Source organism: Malaclemys terrapin, chromosome 13, assembly GCF_027887155.1.
Source record: "Malaclemys terrapin pileata isolate rMalTer1 chromosome 13, rMalTer1.hap1, whole genome shotgun sequence".
Classification (NCBI taxonomy): domain Eukaryota; kingdom Metazoa; phylum Chordata; order Testudines; family Emydidae; genus Malaclemys; species Malaclemys terrapin.
In genome coordinates, this window is record NC_071517.1 from 17,515,652 (window position 1) to 17,530,958 (window position 15,307).

Consider the following 15,307-nt stretch of genomic DNA (forward strand, 5'->3'; position numbering starts at 1 on the left):
TTTTTTATACAAATTTACCTGCTGAAGGAAACTTTAATGTTGATCTGTCCCCTTTGTCGTCTGTTTGCTCCAGCACACTTGATTGTATTATAAGTTTAAAGAGAATCTCCCATACTATTTATTGAGCCTGTGGCACTCTATGTCAGGATTCATCAATGAGATGTGCTAATGCATTTTTTGCATTAATCAGCAAAGCAAATAGGGGTCTTGGTGGTTCCCATGGTTAGCAATCTGTAAGAATTTACTTTGTACAAGACATGTTGCTAATTGCAATATTGAAATTTTGATGGAATGTGGAAAAGTTGGTTTTAGTATTTAGTGATTCGTACTCTACGAGAGACCACACAATCAAAAGTCTAAGAGAAACTGTCAAGAGGCAAGAAATGTATATTTAATTTGCCTTCAAAATACGTTAAAAATGCACTGGATGTGTATTATGCCATTTTAACACTTACTAGAACTATGGACCAAGCACAGGATTCCCCTCTTGTCCTCCCTTCTCCACCAATGGTAAAAAAATCAATTAGACATACTGCACACTGAGGGTGAAAACCTACACTCCTTATAAATGGGCTATAGTAGAGGATCAACTCAGAAATACAGGGTCAGAATCCTCTCTTTCTAAACTGGTGACATAGTATAGTATGCTCAAGCAAGAGGGTTGTGGCCACCATTCCATATGTGAGGTTATGGTCTGATCTCATGATATTTTAGTGCTAGAGTCAATATCTGTGTCCTATTGTAAAATTATAGTAACTCTCCTATCTGGCCAGCCCCACGCCCTCCATATTGTAAGAGAAAAAAATTACATGAAGATTCTTGGTCCAATATAATGAAAATGCGCCAAGTTCAATTGAGGTTGAGAGAGTCTATGTAGAGTTTGAGATATTAATCTTAAATTACAGCCCTAAAGATGATCCTCAATGGTTTCCTTTATCAGGATATTTTTTTAAAAATTGCTTTTTGGGAAAGAAAATGTTAAATGCTCTTCTGGGTTATTGTTTTCATTCTGTTCAATGTAGCTTTGACACTTCAATTGCCATCTTTTTCTTTATTTGCTTAGAAAGACACACACTTAGTGGAGAAACTAGGATAGAAAATGTCCATTCATCTTCATCATATGCTTTTACACCTCAACAGAAAATTAGTCATGTAGCAAAAAAGAAAAGTTGTTAGAGTAAAAAGAATTTAAAAAATAAAAAGGGATTTTTCTTCTTTATCCTAGATTTTCCATGAAGGAAAACATGGCCAAATGACTCTGGTGCAAGTAATAAAATGGGCCCCATTTGAAAATAATTACGTAAACTTTTTACTTTTAAGTAAGGCATTACCAGAACTCCCTATTCTAAAGCGAGAGAATACCTGCTATAGCATTACTCTCTTACCATTTTCCACGAAGTGACAGGTAACGTCTTAAGGGCACCTACTTCCTGTGTGGTTTTATATATTTACTGTGTGAGAGTTTTTATATTATAAGATCAACGTACTCAGCATGAGCTAAAGAGACTCACAGGTGCCTCCATAGAGGTTGAGACGCCCACCCAATATCTCCTGTAGAATATAGATAGTTCCAGGCCACAGAACATACCAGTACCACAAGACTTGCACATTATTCAAACCTAGGGTGACCATATTTCCCTATGCTGAATAGGGAACACCTGGTAAAATTACTCGTATTCAAGCAAGGTCAACGTCAATCAAACAGAAATATGCAGTATAAATATTCAAATTAATATCAAGCTGACTGAGCCCCTGTTAAAAAGAAATACTGCCTAGTTGGATTCTTTTAGTTCACCTTCTTATCTTTAAGGCTTTAGGGTTCACACGGGGAAAGGTGACAGACAGACACACACACACTCCGGTACACCTCTCTCACATGAGGGGGTGACTGACCCAACCCTCCCTGCCCGGTGCTCTCTGCCCTCCATGCCTGGCTGGCCCCGAGGACGGACTCAACTCTCCTGGTACCTGGCGCCGCGTCTTCCCAAAGCAACACATGGTCAGGAGGCACACAGGGTCACATGCATTGCCCCACTCCCCACCCCCCCCGGATTTCTGCCAGAGCTCACCCCAAAACGTGGCCAGCAGCAGCCTTTCGGCACTGTGCAGGAGGGAAGGAATGGGAGCTGCTTCCAGCCACAAGGGAGGAGGAGCGGGGGGAAGGGATGACTTGGCCCATGTCTTTGCAGAGTTCATCTCTTCTATCACCCTCCCCTATGGCTGGAAGCAGCTTGTCCCTTGTTGCCCGCAGAATATCAAAAGGCAGCTAACACCTCCAGGCTGCTGCTGGCCACTGATATAACCCAGCCACTTCCTATCCCCTCGCTACAGTGCAGGCAGGAAGCGGATAAGCCCTAAGGATGCATTGTGCATCAGGGCCCAGGGAACCTGACTGCAGGGGCTTCAGTGACCCTGGCCAAAGAGGTGCCTCAGCAGGGGAGGGTGCCTATGGAACAGACCAGCCCTGCACTCCCTGGGGGCAGGACCCAGGTACAGGGGAAGAGGGTGCTAAGCCCCTGCCCGGGGGGCTGCTGTGAAGCCTACAGGATCAGGGCACGAACAGGCTGGAAGTTGCTTCCCCCCGCCACTCAAGAGCTTAGCTGAGGGGCGAAGAGGCTCCCGGGCCAGCGCTATGTGGGGCTTTGGCACACAGGGCTCAGTTCCTCCTGGCCCGTGTCCGAGAGTTTTAGGCTTTCCCAGGGCTCCAGCCCAGCCAGAGGCAGTGTGGGAAGGAAGGAGCCTGCCAGCCAGGCTGTTGGTGAGCTGAGCACTCCGACCAGGGGCTGGTTCTCTGCACAGCACTGGGAGCAGGACGTGCCTCATCGGGGGGGCGATGTGGAGGAGCAACGGGGCTGGGGAGGGGAGGGGGAAAACAGGGAGAGGACAGCGAGAGGGGAGCACTTAGAGGGCCAATGGATGGTTAGAGGTGACACATAAGCAGCCATCGCCTGGCACCTGTCCACACTCACCAGCCACTGCAGCACACAGCCATTGCCAGCTGGAAATGGAATGGGGGGCAGGGCCCTGCTGGCCAAGAGCCAGCACGCAGCGGGGACTGCGCTGACAGACCAGCAAGGGGAGTGGCCAGCCCTGCACACTACAGCTTTACCCTGCCACCAGCCTTGCACAACCCACCCCCATCGTTGGCCACTGGAACCCCCCACTCACCGCTGGTGGGCGGGTGGCTGGCGACCAGGAGTCCGGCCAGCAGCAGGACCCACCAGTACTGGTGGGGGGGAGACAAAAAATATGGGACAATTTTTTAAAGAAAATCGGGGCACCTGGAAGAGGGCTTAAAATACAGGAATGTCCATTTAAAAACAGGACATCTGGTCACCCTATTCAAATCCTGCTCTGAAGACAGAATTATTGATTTCCTTATGGGCTTTTCTATGGCACTCGTCATTATCATATCTGAGTGCTCCACAAACAATAATTCATCTTCACAAAATCCCTGAAGTGAAGGGGCTGTATTATCCCCATTTTATATGTGGGGAGAACAGGCACAGAGAGGTTAAGGGCAAAAGCATCCACTAATGTTGGGTGCCCTAATCCAAGCATCAAGGACCTTATTTTTCAGAGTTTTTAGCATTTTATATCACCTTATTTATTTAAGCACAGCTCCCACTGACTTCAGTGGTGAGTAGTTGTGAATACCCAGCATCAGAGCAAATCAGACCCCCGGGTCTCAAGTTTGGCACCTAGAAAATGAGGTTTAGGATCACATAGGAATAATGTAGCACAGACAGGGATAGAATCCAGGCCTGCAGGGCAGCATTCAACTCTCTTACCCATGAGACCTCCGTTTCTCTTCCTGCATCTCCTACTACATTCACTACATAATTTCCAATTTCTGCAACAAAGTAGGGATTCAACAGATAATAGCCTTCTTTATTACACAAACCTGATTCATCCCCAGAGAAGCTCCCTCCTGTGTACATGATCACATAATTAAAGACTGCATCATAAGAAGGCCCAATTATAGCTGCACAGGCAACCACCATAATTGTGGCAATTCCTAACTTTTGAGTGTTTGACTTTACAACCTTTTAACACTGTTCTGTGTGTGATACACACAGACACCCACACACAGATGTTTATTCATAACATTGTTGCACAAATTTCAGAATCAATTTTTAAAGCTATAATTCTATTCCTTTCACAACATATACCAATATATAAATATTTTGGATTTTGTTTTATTTCACTATCTCAGCATTTTTAATGAACATTCATGCACATTTTTCGATATTGTCATTTGTACCTAATTCTATGGTTTCTAGGTTGGATTTTTCAAAAATGATCATTAGAAGTCATATGGTATAAGCAAATAAATTTAAAAAACAAAAACATCTGTAATAGTGCTTGTCCACCTGAAGAGAAAACAGTGTATAGCAATACCTTTTATTGAAAGGTAATTTTCAAAATCTGAGAGACTTAAAAGAATAAGTTTTCCTGTGCAAGGTATCGAATTATTTGAATAGTGTGAATAGCACATAATTTAAAATGTATAGTTTCACAATTGTGGATATGATCTACTAAAATCAGTATTAGTGTAAAGTAATAATTACTTTAACACTGCCAGAAAGATTAAAAAAACTGAAGCGACAACTTCACGTGCAAGGTACTATGATTAAAATGTTTTGCAAGTCCTTTGTTTTGTCATCCATTTAGCCCCTTGAAAATATTTTCTTTCTAGAGTATAGATCAATTTAATTAAAATTGACATCCTCAACTTTTAAAAATACTTTAATCAGTGACTGGAAGCTAAAGCCAAACAAATTTAAAATGGAAATAAGGCACACATTTTTAACAGTGAGCGAGATTAACCTACCAAAAGAAATGGTAGATCCTTTATCTCTTAATGTCCTCAAATCAAAGCTGGATGCTCCCTTTCTGGAAAATATGCTTTAGCCAAACACAAGTTATTGGGCTCTATACAAAGATAACTGGGACAAAGTTAAGGACCTGTGATAGACAGGAAGTCAGACTAGATGATCTAATGGTTTCTTCTGGCCTTAAACTCTACGATGCTATGAACAATGTGTATGGAAATAGTTTTATACCAAAATTACAATAAATATGTATTGTTTCAGAACACCAGGTAGAGGAAAATGAAGGAGATGCAGAGGCAGAAAAAGCCACAACTGGACAGAGGAGCATCTGGAACATGTCAGTGTTAGTCATGACCAACTTAAGAGGCACCAAGAACTCAGCAGCAGGAAAAGAAAATGGCAAATCTATCTGGAACTTGAACAAAACAACCTTATAGGTGGGAACTCAAAGAGAAAATAAGTAGCATTAGCTTGGACAGCTTTCCAGGTCAAGACAAAACTGGACGGAAGAATTTCAGGTAACATTGCTAGGACTGATTAGTTTTGTGATATCTGGAATCATCATATGGAACATTATTTCCAATGCATTGTCTTTCAGGTTTCTGGTAACTTGTATTTAAAGAAAGAACAGGAGTACTTGTGGCACCTTAGAGACTAACAAATTTATTAGAGCATAAGCTTTCGTGGGCTACTGCCCACTTCTTTGGATGCATCCGAAGAAGTGGGCAGTAGCCCACAAAAGCTTATGCTCTAATAAATTTGTTAGTCTCTAAGGTGCCACAAGTACTCCTGTTCTTTTTGCGGATACAGACTAACACGGCTGCTACTCTGAAACCTTGTATTTAAAAGATGACCTATATTTTTCATTGCTATTCCTTGCAGCTTGCCCCTATATAGGAAAGCTGTATATTTCTTTCCTCCTGAAATGACTCAACCTAAAAACTTGAGTTTGGACTAAAACAGACGTTTACAGATGCTTTCCTAGTCACCCTGAAGATAAAAGTTTTTAACCAATGTATCTTTGTGGGAGTGACATATAAGTGCAAGGATGCTTGTTATCCCAGTGCAGAAGAGGATATCCTCCCTGTACATGTCAATGAATAGAATTAGTAGAAACAGCAGCAGTCCAGACTTGAATAATAGACACCATTGAAAAATATGTCTTTTGGCAGGAAGTATAGCCAGAAGAACAGAAACAGATGTACAGTGTCTGAAAATGGACATTGAAGGCTGGAAGACAGAAACATAGGGAAACAAATAGAACAGGGAAAAGAAAAAGCATAATCATAGAAATGTAGGCCTGGAAGGGACCGCAAAAGGTTACCTCGTACAGTCCCCTGCACTGAGACAGGACTAAGTATTATCTTTTAGACCACCCCTAGCAGGTGTTTGTCTAACCTGTTCTTTAAAACCTCCAACGATGGAGATTCCACAACCTCCCTAGGCAATTTGTTCCAGTGCCTACAGTTAAGAAGTTTTTCCTAATGTCTAACCTAAATCTCCCTTGTAGCAATTTAAGCCCACTACTCCTTGTCCTGTCCTCAGTGGTTAAGGAGAACAATTTATCACCCTCCTCTTTACATACATTTGCAGACTGTTATGTTCCGTCTCAGTCTTCTCTTCTCCAGACAAAACCAAACCAATTTTTTTCCATCTTACCCTCAAAGGTCATGTTTTCTAGACATTTAATCATTTTTATTGTTCTCTTCTGTACTTTCTCCAATTTGTCCACATCTTTCCAAAAATGTGGTGCCCAGAACTGGAAACAGTACTCCAATCGAGGCCTTATCAGTGTTGAGTGGAAGAAGTACTTCTCGTGTTTTGCTTGCAACACTCCTGCTAAGACATCCCAGAATGATGTTTGCTTTTTTTGCAACAATATTGACTCAGTTTGTGATCCACTATCATCTCCAGAACCTTTTCTGCAGTACTCCTTCCTAGGCAGTCATTTCCGATTTTGTATTTGTGCAATTGATTATTCCTTTCCAAATGAAGAACTTTGCATTTGTCCATATTGAATTTCATCCTAACCATTTCAGACCATTTCTTCAATTTTTCAAGATCATTTTGAATTCTAATCCTGTCCTCCAAAATGCTTGCAACCCCTCCCAGTGTGGCACTGTCCAGAAACTTTGTAAGGGTACTCTCTATGCCATTATCCAAATCATATATGAAGATATTGAACAGAACCAGATACAGAACAGATCCATACACGATCCCACTTGATATGCCCTTCCAGCTTAATTGTGAACCATTGATAACTACTCTGAGTAGTTTTCCAAACAGTTTTGCACCCATTTTATAGTAGGTTCCTCTAGGCAATATTTCCTACTTTGTTTATGAGAAGGTCTTGTGAGACAGTATCAAAAGCCTTACTAAAGTCAAGATGTATCACATCTACTGCTTCACCCCAATCTACAAGGCTTGTTACCCAGTCAAAGAAGGCTATTAGGGCATTAGCTTGGTTTGACATTATTTGTTCCTGACCAATCCATGTTGACTATTACTTATCACCTTATTTTCTTCTAGGTGCTTACAAAATGATGTCTCAATTATTTGTTCCTTTATCTTTCAGGGTACCGAAGTTAAGCTGACTGGTCTATAATTCCCCAAGTTATCCTTATTTACCTTTTTCTATATAGGTACTATATTTGCCCTTTTTCAGGGCTCGGGTATCTCTCCTGTCCTCCACAAGTTCTCAAAGATAATCACTAATGGCTCAGAGATCTATTCAGCCAGTTCCTTAAGTATTCTAGGATGTATTTCATCAGGCCCTGCCGATCTGAAGAGATCTTACTTGTCTAAGTAAAAGGCAAAAGATTTATATGATCTGAAGAGAAACCAGAGTTCTTTTCCTATTTTAGCCTGATTCTATCCCCTTTACACTGATGTTTGCTTTGTCAGTTGTCCAATCACTGCTAACTTTTTTTGGTGAAAACAAACAAAAATGGCATTTAGCACTGTGGCCATTGCTGCATTTTCTGTTATTGTTTTTTCTTCTTCATTGAGTAATGGGCCTACCCTGTCCTTGGTCTTCCTCTTATTTCAAATGCATTTGTAAAATGTTTTCTTGTTACCCTTTATATCCCTGGCTAGTTTAATCTTGGTTTTGCCTTGCACTTTCTAATTTTGTGCCTTTACCGTATGTGTGTGTATATATATATATATATATATATACACATATACACACACACACACACACACACACACAGGGACAGTTTGCTCTTGTGCTCTTAATAATGTTTCTTTAAAAAACTATCAACTCTTCTGAACTCTCTTTTCCCTTAGATTTACTTCCCAAGGGATTTTACTTACCAATTCTCTGAGTTTGTGGAAGTCTGCCTTCTTGAAGTCCACTGCCTGTATTCTGCTGTTTTCCCACATACCAATCCTTAAAATCATGAATTCTATCATTTCATGATCACTTTCACCAAAGCTGCCTTTCACCTTCAAAATTCTCAACTAGTTCCTCCCTATTTGTTTGAATCGTACCTAAAATAGTGTCTTCCCTAGTCACTTTCTCCTCCTTCTATAATAAAAGTTGTATCCAATGCATTCCAAGAATTTGTCGGATAATCTGCGACCTGCTGTATTATTTCCCCAACAGATGTCTGGGTAGTTAAGTTGCCCATTACCACCAAGTCCCATGTTTTGGATGATTTTGTTAGTTATTTAAAAAAGCCTCATCGACCTCTTCTTCCTGGTTAGGTGATCTATAGTAGACATGTACCATGACATCACCCCCATTTTTTTACGCCTTTTAGCCATACTCAGAGACTTTTAACAGGTCTGCCTCCCACTATCTCAACCTCAGTGCAAACTTATTCAACTTTGATACACAAGGCAACACCTCCTCCCTTTTCTCCCTGCCTGTCCTTCCTGAACTATCTATACCCTTCTGTATCAATATCCCAGTCACGTGAATTATCCCACCAAGTTTGTGATGCCAATTATGTCAAAATCGTGATTATTCACTAGTATTTCTAGTTCTTCCTGTTTATCGCCCATAGTTCTTGCATTAGTATACAGATATCTAAGATATTTATTAAATTTCCCCTCTATAATTCCTCTTGCCTCTTCTTTGTTCCTGCTGCAATTGTAAGGATGAGATTAGTAAGGACAGTGACAATTATGAAAAGGAGTTACAAATGGTACCTTACCACCCACTGAAAGTTTGAAAAAATTAACTGACACTAATAAGCTTAAGAGTGTAATCAATAGCTAACCTGACATTTTTGAGAAGCTTTTCTTACATTCATTCTGCTAGTCAGCAAAATTCCTCTGAACTTCTTAACTTGTAGATAAGTATTCTTCCTTTATCACAAACACTGGGAGATAAGTAAGGACTACTGGCCCAATTCTATTGGATATCTAAATTTCTAATTCATATTTTGTATCTGAGGAAATCGTACTCTGGATGCACAGCTTTCCAAATTGGCTATCAGAACCTAGTTCAAGCTAGTCTCAGTTATGATAACTGAGCATTGTTTGAGAAACAAAATGGTAGCTAAGACGCTAAGGAAAGGATTACTTCCATGTCAGGCCCAGGAAGAATTATAAATGAGATTTCTGATGCTTGGATTTCAAAAGCAGAACAAAGAAAGGTGGGGGCTTTTCCACTGTCAAATACTAAAAGGTATCTAACCAGGACATCAAGCTAACCGAGCTGCAGGTTGTGGGAGTCATTTTCTGCCATGTTATAAATACTGATAGCATTTCAAAAAATCTGCAACTAAACTTCAACCAGACCTAGAGAGCTTTCTGTAATATCTGTACAGAGGTGAATGCTCTTAAGGTAAGTTTATGTCCCATCTCCCTTTCTTTGCACTACCAATAAAATATTGTTTCATTTAAGGAAAACTGAATTAAGTTTGGGGATTTATTTGGGAGAGTTACTGGAACCATGGCAAGTGAACAATGGAACCATGGCGAGTGAACAATGTTCTTTTCTTCTTAGGGAGACAAAGAAGTGGGGAACTGCCTTGATATAAAATAAGACACTGAAGACTCCAGTCTTTCTCCTGAAATAGTGACACAGCAGGGCAGACTAGAGCTAGTGTAGGCATAGGGACAGCTGAATAATCTAGGTTATCAGCTGTTGTTACATCTTGGTTTCCTTAAAAAAAAAAAAAAAAAAAAAAAAAGGTAGAAAACTGCAAGTACTGAGAATACTAGCCTCCCTAATTAAATTTCTGAATTCAGCAGCAGACCAGTAAAAAGGCAACTTCCCAATTGAGAGCAGACTAAGTATGATTTTAAGAGCCGGGGATTGAAGAGAAATTCCTTACCCTAAGACATGTGGGACACGTGATTTGGTAAATCTGCAAATACACTGCCTTAATTAATAAAAAGGCAGGCTACACCTGTTAACAAGTACAAAGAGTGCAAGATTATAAACTCTTTTGCCCAGCTATGGAGCAATTAAAGTCAATACTTGCTGGATTCCTGCCTATGGTCTAGAGTTCATGATGCAAAAGGCTCACTTTCTTGATCTTTATGCTTATTCTCAAGGAAAATCTGATTCCAGGTACAAAACAGTTAACAAAAAATACTACTTATTGCTAATTACTACTCTATGCCAAATATGTCTGCCATCAAAGGGTAATCACTACTACTAGTCAATGTACACAGCATAATTTTTGTTTATAATACTTAAGCCACTAATGTTCTACAAATCTAGCAACTAAAAAAAAACATTAAGAACACTACAAACATTACAAGACTGTACATATAAAAATGAAATATCTAATAAACTTTAATAGGCTCTGTAGCTATAGTTTCAATCCCTTTCTCTATGTCTAAGCTAATGTCTATCCCAACCCACAGAGGATGAAACAGTGGTTAGCATAAGTATTGCTGGGCTGGAGTCAATTTCTGAGTGAGAACATATCTACATTTTTATGGGCTGTGCCAGCTGAATCCTCCACCTCATTTTCCAGATGCTTTTCCTGTGCAGCAGACAACCAACGTAGACAAGTGAGTGCAGACTCTTTAGACATTCCATTCCCCCTTGCCTTCTTAGCTTAAAAGGCCTAAACTGGGCTGCTGAACCTGATGCAATGCTGAGTGCAGCTATGACAGCAGATCCTGCCATAATGATTTCTTGAAGGATCCCCTTCCCCACATCAGTTTCTTTTCATTCCTGGATCCTGCTGACCTATTCATGAATTTTACAGAGCTTCCCTCAGATCAGGTATCATAGGGGTAGCCGTGTTAGTCAGTATGCACAAAAACAACAAGGAGTCCGGTGGCACCTTAAAGGCCTGGTCCCCACTAACCCCCCACTTCGGACTAAGGTACGCAAATTCAGCTACGTTAATAACGTAGCTGAATTCGAAGTACCTTAGTCCGAACTTGCCGCGGGTCCAGACGCGGCAGGGAGGCTCCCCCGTCGATGCCGTGTACTCCTCTCGCCGAGCTGGAGTACCGGCATCGACGGCGAGCACTTCTGGGATCGATCCCAGAACATCGACTGCCTGCCGCCGGACCCAGAGGTAAGTGTAGACGTACCCAAAGACTAACAGATTTATCATCACTCCATGCATCTGAAATGGGTTTTTTACCAACAAAAGCTTATGCCCTAATAAATCTGTTAGGCTTTAAGGTGCCACCGGACTCCTCGTTGTTTCCCTCAGATCAGAAGTTTTCCAGGTGGAAAACCACGTCAACTGGGGGCTCTGCAGGTGACAATGTAATATCTTTTATTTTATTTTAGTAAAGACAACCCACACAATTGTATTATCCTAAACGTTTTTTTAAAAACTTACCTGAAAAACTGAACAAATTCTTAAATCACACTAAATTTAAATAAATAGGAAATGCCAAACAGACCTTATTTTATACTATTATTCACATTAATTAAAAACATTTGAAATCACTCCCCGTTATTATAACGTGCATGCATGTCTTAAAAGACAGAGAGAGAGAGAGAGAGAGAGAGAGAGAGAGAGAGAGAGAGAGAGAGTGTGTGTGTGTGTGTGTGTGTGTGTGTGTGTGTGTGTGTGTGTGTGTGTGTGTGTGTGTGTGTGTGTGTGTGTGTGTGTGTGTGTGTGTGTGTGTGTGTGTGTGTAAAATAAAAGATTTATTTCCACTATATCCTACTTCGGTCTTAAAAAGAAAATGAAACTTGTTCCATACCTGGACCAAGCAGCGGGGACCGGTTCGGCTGGGCACTTGACTGGTGCGATGGCTGAGGTTCAACCATATTTGTGTTGATAATGGTGGTAGTAGTGGTGGTGTTGGTTGTGGTACTGCTCTGAATTACAGGGTTGTTTCTATCCCACATGTTTACAGTCTTGTTGTTGTTGTAGTTTGGATCGCCCCAAGCTGAGGTACCATCATCAATTTCCATCTTACGGCGAATGGATGGTGGAGAAGGCTCTTCCCAGCCAGTTGCCTCACTGCTATCTTTTTGTTTGGGTGGCACTGGCCCACCAACCCATCCTGACCCAGTCTGTTTAACAGAAGCTGCTCCTCCCCAGTTGCTCACACTGTTGTCCTGGGGTTTACTAGCCCAATTCTGTTGAGGGCTAGGTTTTAGAGATTCTCCCCAACTTGTACCTGTATTAGCCTTGGTGTTTGTGCCATTTCCCCATCCACTGGTCCCAGACCTTGTAGTATCATTCCAACCTGACCCTGATCTATTGTCAGCATCCCATCCAGATCCATTCTTCTTCCCCTCAGCCAAGTGTCCAGGTACAGATGATGACTCAGTCCAATCTCCACCTCCTGAAGTCCAGCCTGGATTTGATTTCTGTCCATCTCCCCAATTTTGAGATTTGGGTTTCTGAGGTTCACCCCATGTAGGTGATTTGTCCTCCTGATTTGCGGTCCCACTCCAAGCGTGGCCACTTTTGGCAGCAGTAGCAGCAGCAGCAGCATTGACAGCAGTAGAGCTAGCTGATTCTCCCCATCCCCCTGGGCCGTTTGGCGCTTTGTTGTTGTTGTCTCCCCAACCTGTATTTGTTGGAACAGATGAGGGTGGAGAGTTGACCCACCCAGATACTGAAGAGGTATTTGTACTGTTCATGATGGACCCATCATTCTTCCCCCCTGAGTTTGAAGACTGAGAAGCTGTACAACCCCAGGCCTCCGTTCCATTGTCATTCTTTCGTTCAGACCTTGGGGATTCTTCAAATTCCCAGGCAGTGTTTTGCTTTACAGGAGTCTGTCCCCAACCAGTATTGGACAGGACTCTTGGGTCAAGGTCATTCCTTGGCAACTGGACTTGCCCTTGGTCTATCACCCCTTTGTCTCTCCTTCTGGCCTCTCCTGCTCCTTCTCTCCCAGTGTTGCCCTCATTTTGACCTCCACCACTGTCATTACTTTCTTCACTAGCTGTGGTGACAGATGCTGCAGCTTTGGCCCAAGAGTTTATTTGTTCATTGCCCTGCTGCATGGCAGGATTCTGGCTGGTAACACTAGGGCTATCCCACCCTGCTGATCCTTTACCACTGATGTCACTATTGGAATGCTGATTTGGGGGCTTGCCCCATTCACCATTAACACCATTACTGGTGTTACGGTTGGGGTGGCCCCAAGCTCCAGAATGCATGCTACCAACGCTACTGTTGCCACTGCCCCTGCCCCATGCTAGTACCCCAGGACCAGCAGGAGGTCCTGAATCCCATGCACTTGCTCCATTTCCTTCCTTTTGCACAGCACTGCTGGATCCATTCTGTTTAGCACTTAATGCTGAGTTCACAGTGTCTCCATTCCCCTGACTGAACCCAGAATTGCTGTTTCCTGTGGCAGGATTACCTGGGGATATTCCCCATACTGAACTACCCATTCCTTCACCATTGCCCCCACTGACTTGAGAAACTGATGTTCCATTAGCACCAGGAAGGCCTTGCAGGTGGGGCGAGATGATGGCCCCCATACCAACAGCCATCCCCCAGTTTGGCAGTCCATTAGTCTGCATTGCATTGATAGGGTTTGGTGAAGAGTTCATGGGGTTAGTGTTATTTGGTCCATCAGTGTTAAGGTTCTGAGGTTGTACGCTGAAAGACACATTCTGAGAAGTGGACGTTTGTGGTTCTGTGCTCTCTTGCGGCAGCAAGTTTCCCCAAGCACCTAAGGTGCCTGTTGGGTTACCATTCTGGTTGCCCATATTCTGACCTATGGCACTGACTGGACTACAAATACTGGAAGGGTTGCCTGCTCCCACAGTTCCTTCATGTCCGAGTACAGGCCAGGCAGCTGGATTGGCATTAGGGTTAAGGTTAAGATTAATGCCAGCATTTGAGTTGGAAGCACCCCAGCAGTTTTGACTTCTACCATCTGCAATCATGTTGTCCATCTTTCCATCCCCACCACTGGCAGAGCAGTGAGCTAAGCCAGAGTTGGAGCCTGTGGCCACACCCCACACTCTGGCTGAGTTTCCATTACCATTTGCTCCACCAGCTCCAAGGGCACTCTGGTTAGAAGTGCTTTGGATGAGTGCTCCATTGGTGCCATTATTGCCATTAGTTTTCTTTGTATGTCCAGTGAAGTTGCCTTGGGCACTCCCTGTAGCCATGCTACTGTTCTCTGAGCCACAGTTGGAGGCAGAGTCAGTTTCTGTAGTACATTCTGAAGCAGATTCAGTCTCAGTTCCTGTAATGGAAGGCCAAGCTTCCTTGTCAGTCCTGTCTATTATCACTTTATCCCAGCTGCAGTTGGCTTCACTTCTGAAAGTGGGCTGCTGTCCCCAGTGGGAATTTTCATAATGGTCTCCCAAACTACTGTGACTAAGATCTGAAAAGGATTAAACAAGACTCAAAATTAGTCCGCCATTCAAATTCTGTTAAAATAACATCACTAAATACATTTTACTTTCTCAGTTATGATATCATACTTTACATAAATTCCAAATTACACTGAAACCAAGAAAACACTATTTTTAAAAGATGTATATAAGACAATTTTACGCACCACAATAAGCACCTTACGTCTTTCTGTTTAAAAACGGTTTTTCTATAAAAGGAGTTTGATCGTAAATTTATCTTCCACATTATCAAGTTCATATTTAACATGTTATATACATTTTACAAATATTTTACACTAAAAAGTTTTATTTCAGAACTGACCAGAAGTTATAAATATTTTGCGTCTTTTGATATACTAGCAGAAACTGATAAACCAGCGAAAAACAAATAGATTAAAGACAAAAAATAGGTTATACTGAGGCACAGTATACTTGTACAGAATCCAAAAAGTAGATTTGGAAAAAAAAAAAAAAAAAAAAACTATTAGGATATCTAATCTACCTGCTTGGCAATGTAGGATGGTCTCTACAATAATAGGTTTTCTAGTGCTTTACCTGGTTTAATTTTAAAAGTCTCTTTTGACAGAGCTTCCAAAAATAAAACCTTACAAATTTTAAATTTTTGGTCTCTAAGTCACAGTATCTCTGCACCAGAAATAAGCAATCCAAAAAAACCACATTTAAGAAAACTGTATCTGCACTCTGAAAATAACTGGAATACAAT

At 41.8% G+C, this 15,307-nt stretch overlaps 1 protein-coding gene across 8 annotated transcripts in view; it reads right to left on the reverse strand.

Annotated features, from left to right (window-relative positions):
- TNRC6C (trinucleotide repeat containing adaptor 6C) overlaps positions 1-15,307 on the reverse strand; it is a 578,100-nt gene that overhangs the window by 51,070 nt on the left and 511,723 nt on the right. For all 8 annotated transcript variants that reach the window (XM_054047763.1, XM_054047761.1, XM_054047759.1 and 5 more), the window contains one exon: positions 11,973-14,573. In XM_054047763.1, coding sequence (XP_053903738.1) covers positions 11,973-14,573 — 2,601 coding nt within the window. The remainder of the gene's footprint in view (positions 1-11,972; positions 14,574-15,307) is intronic.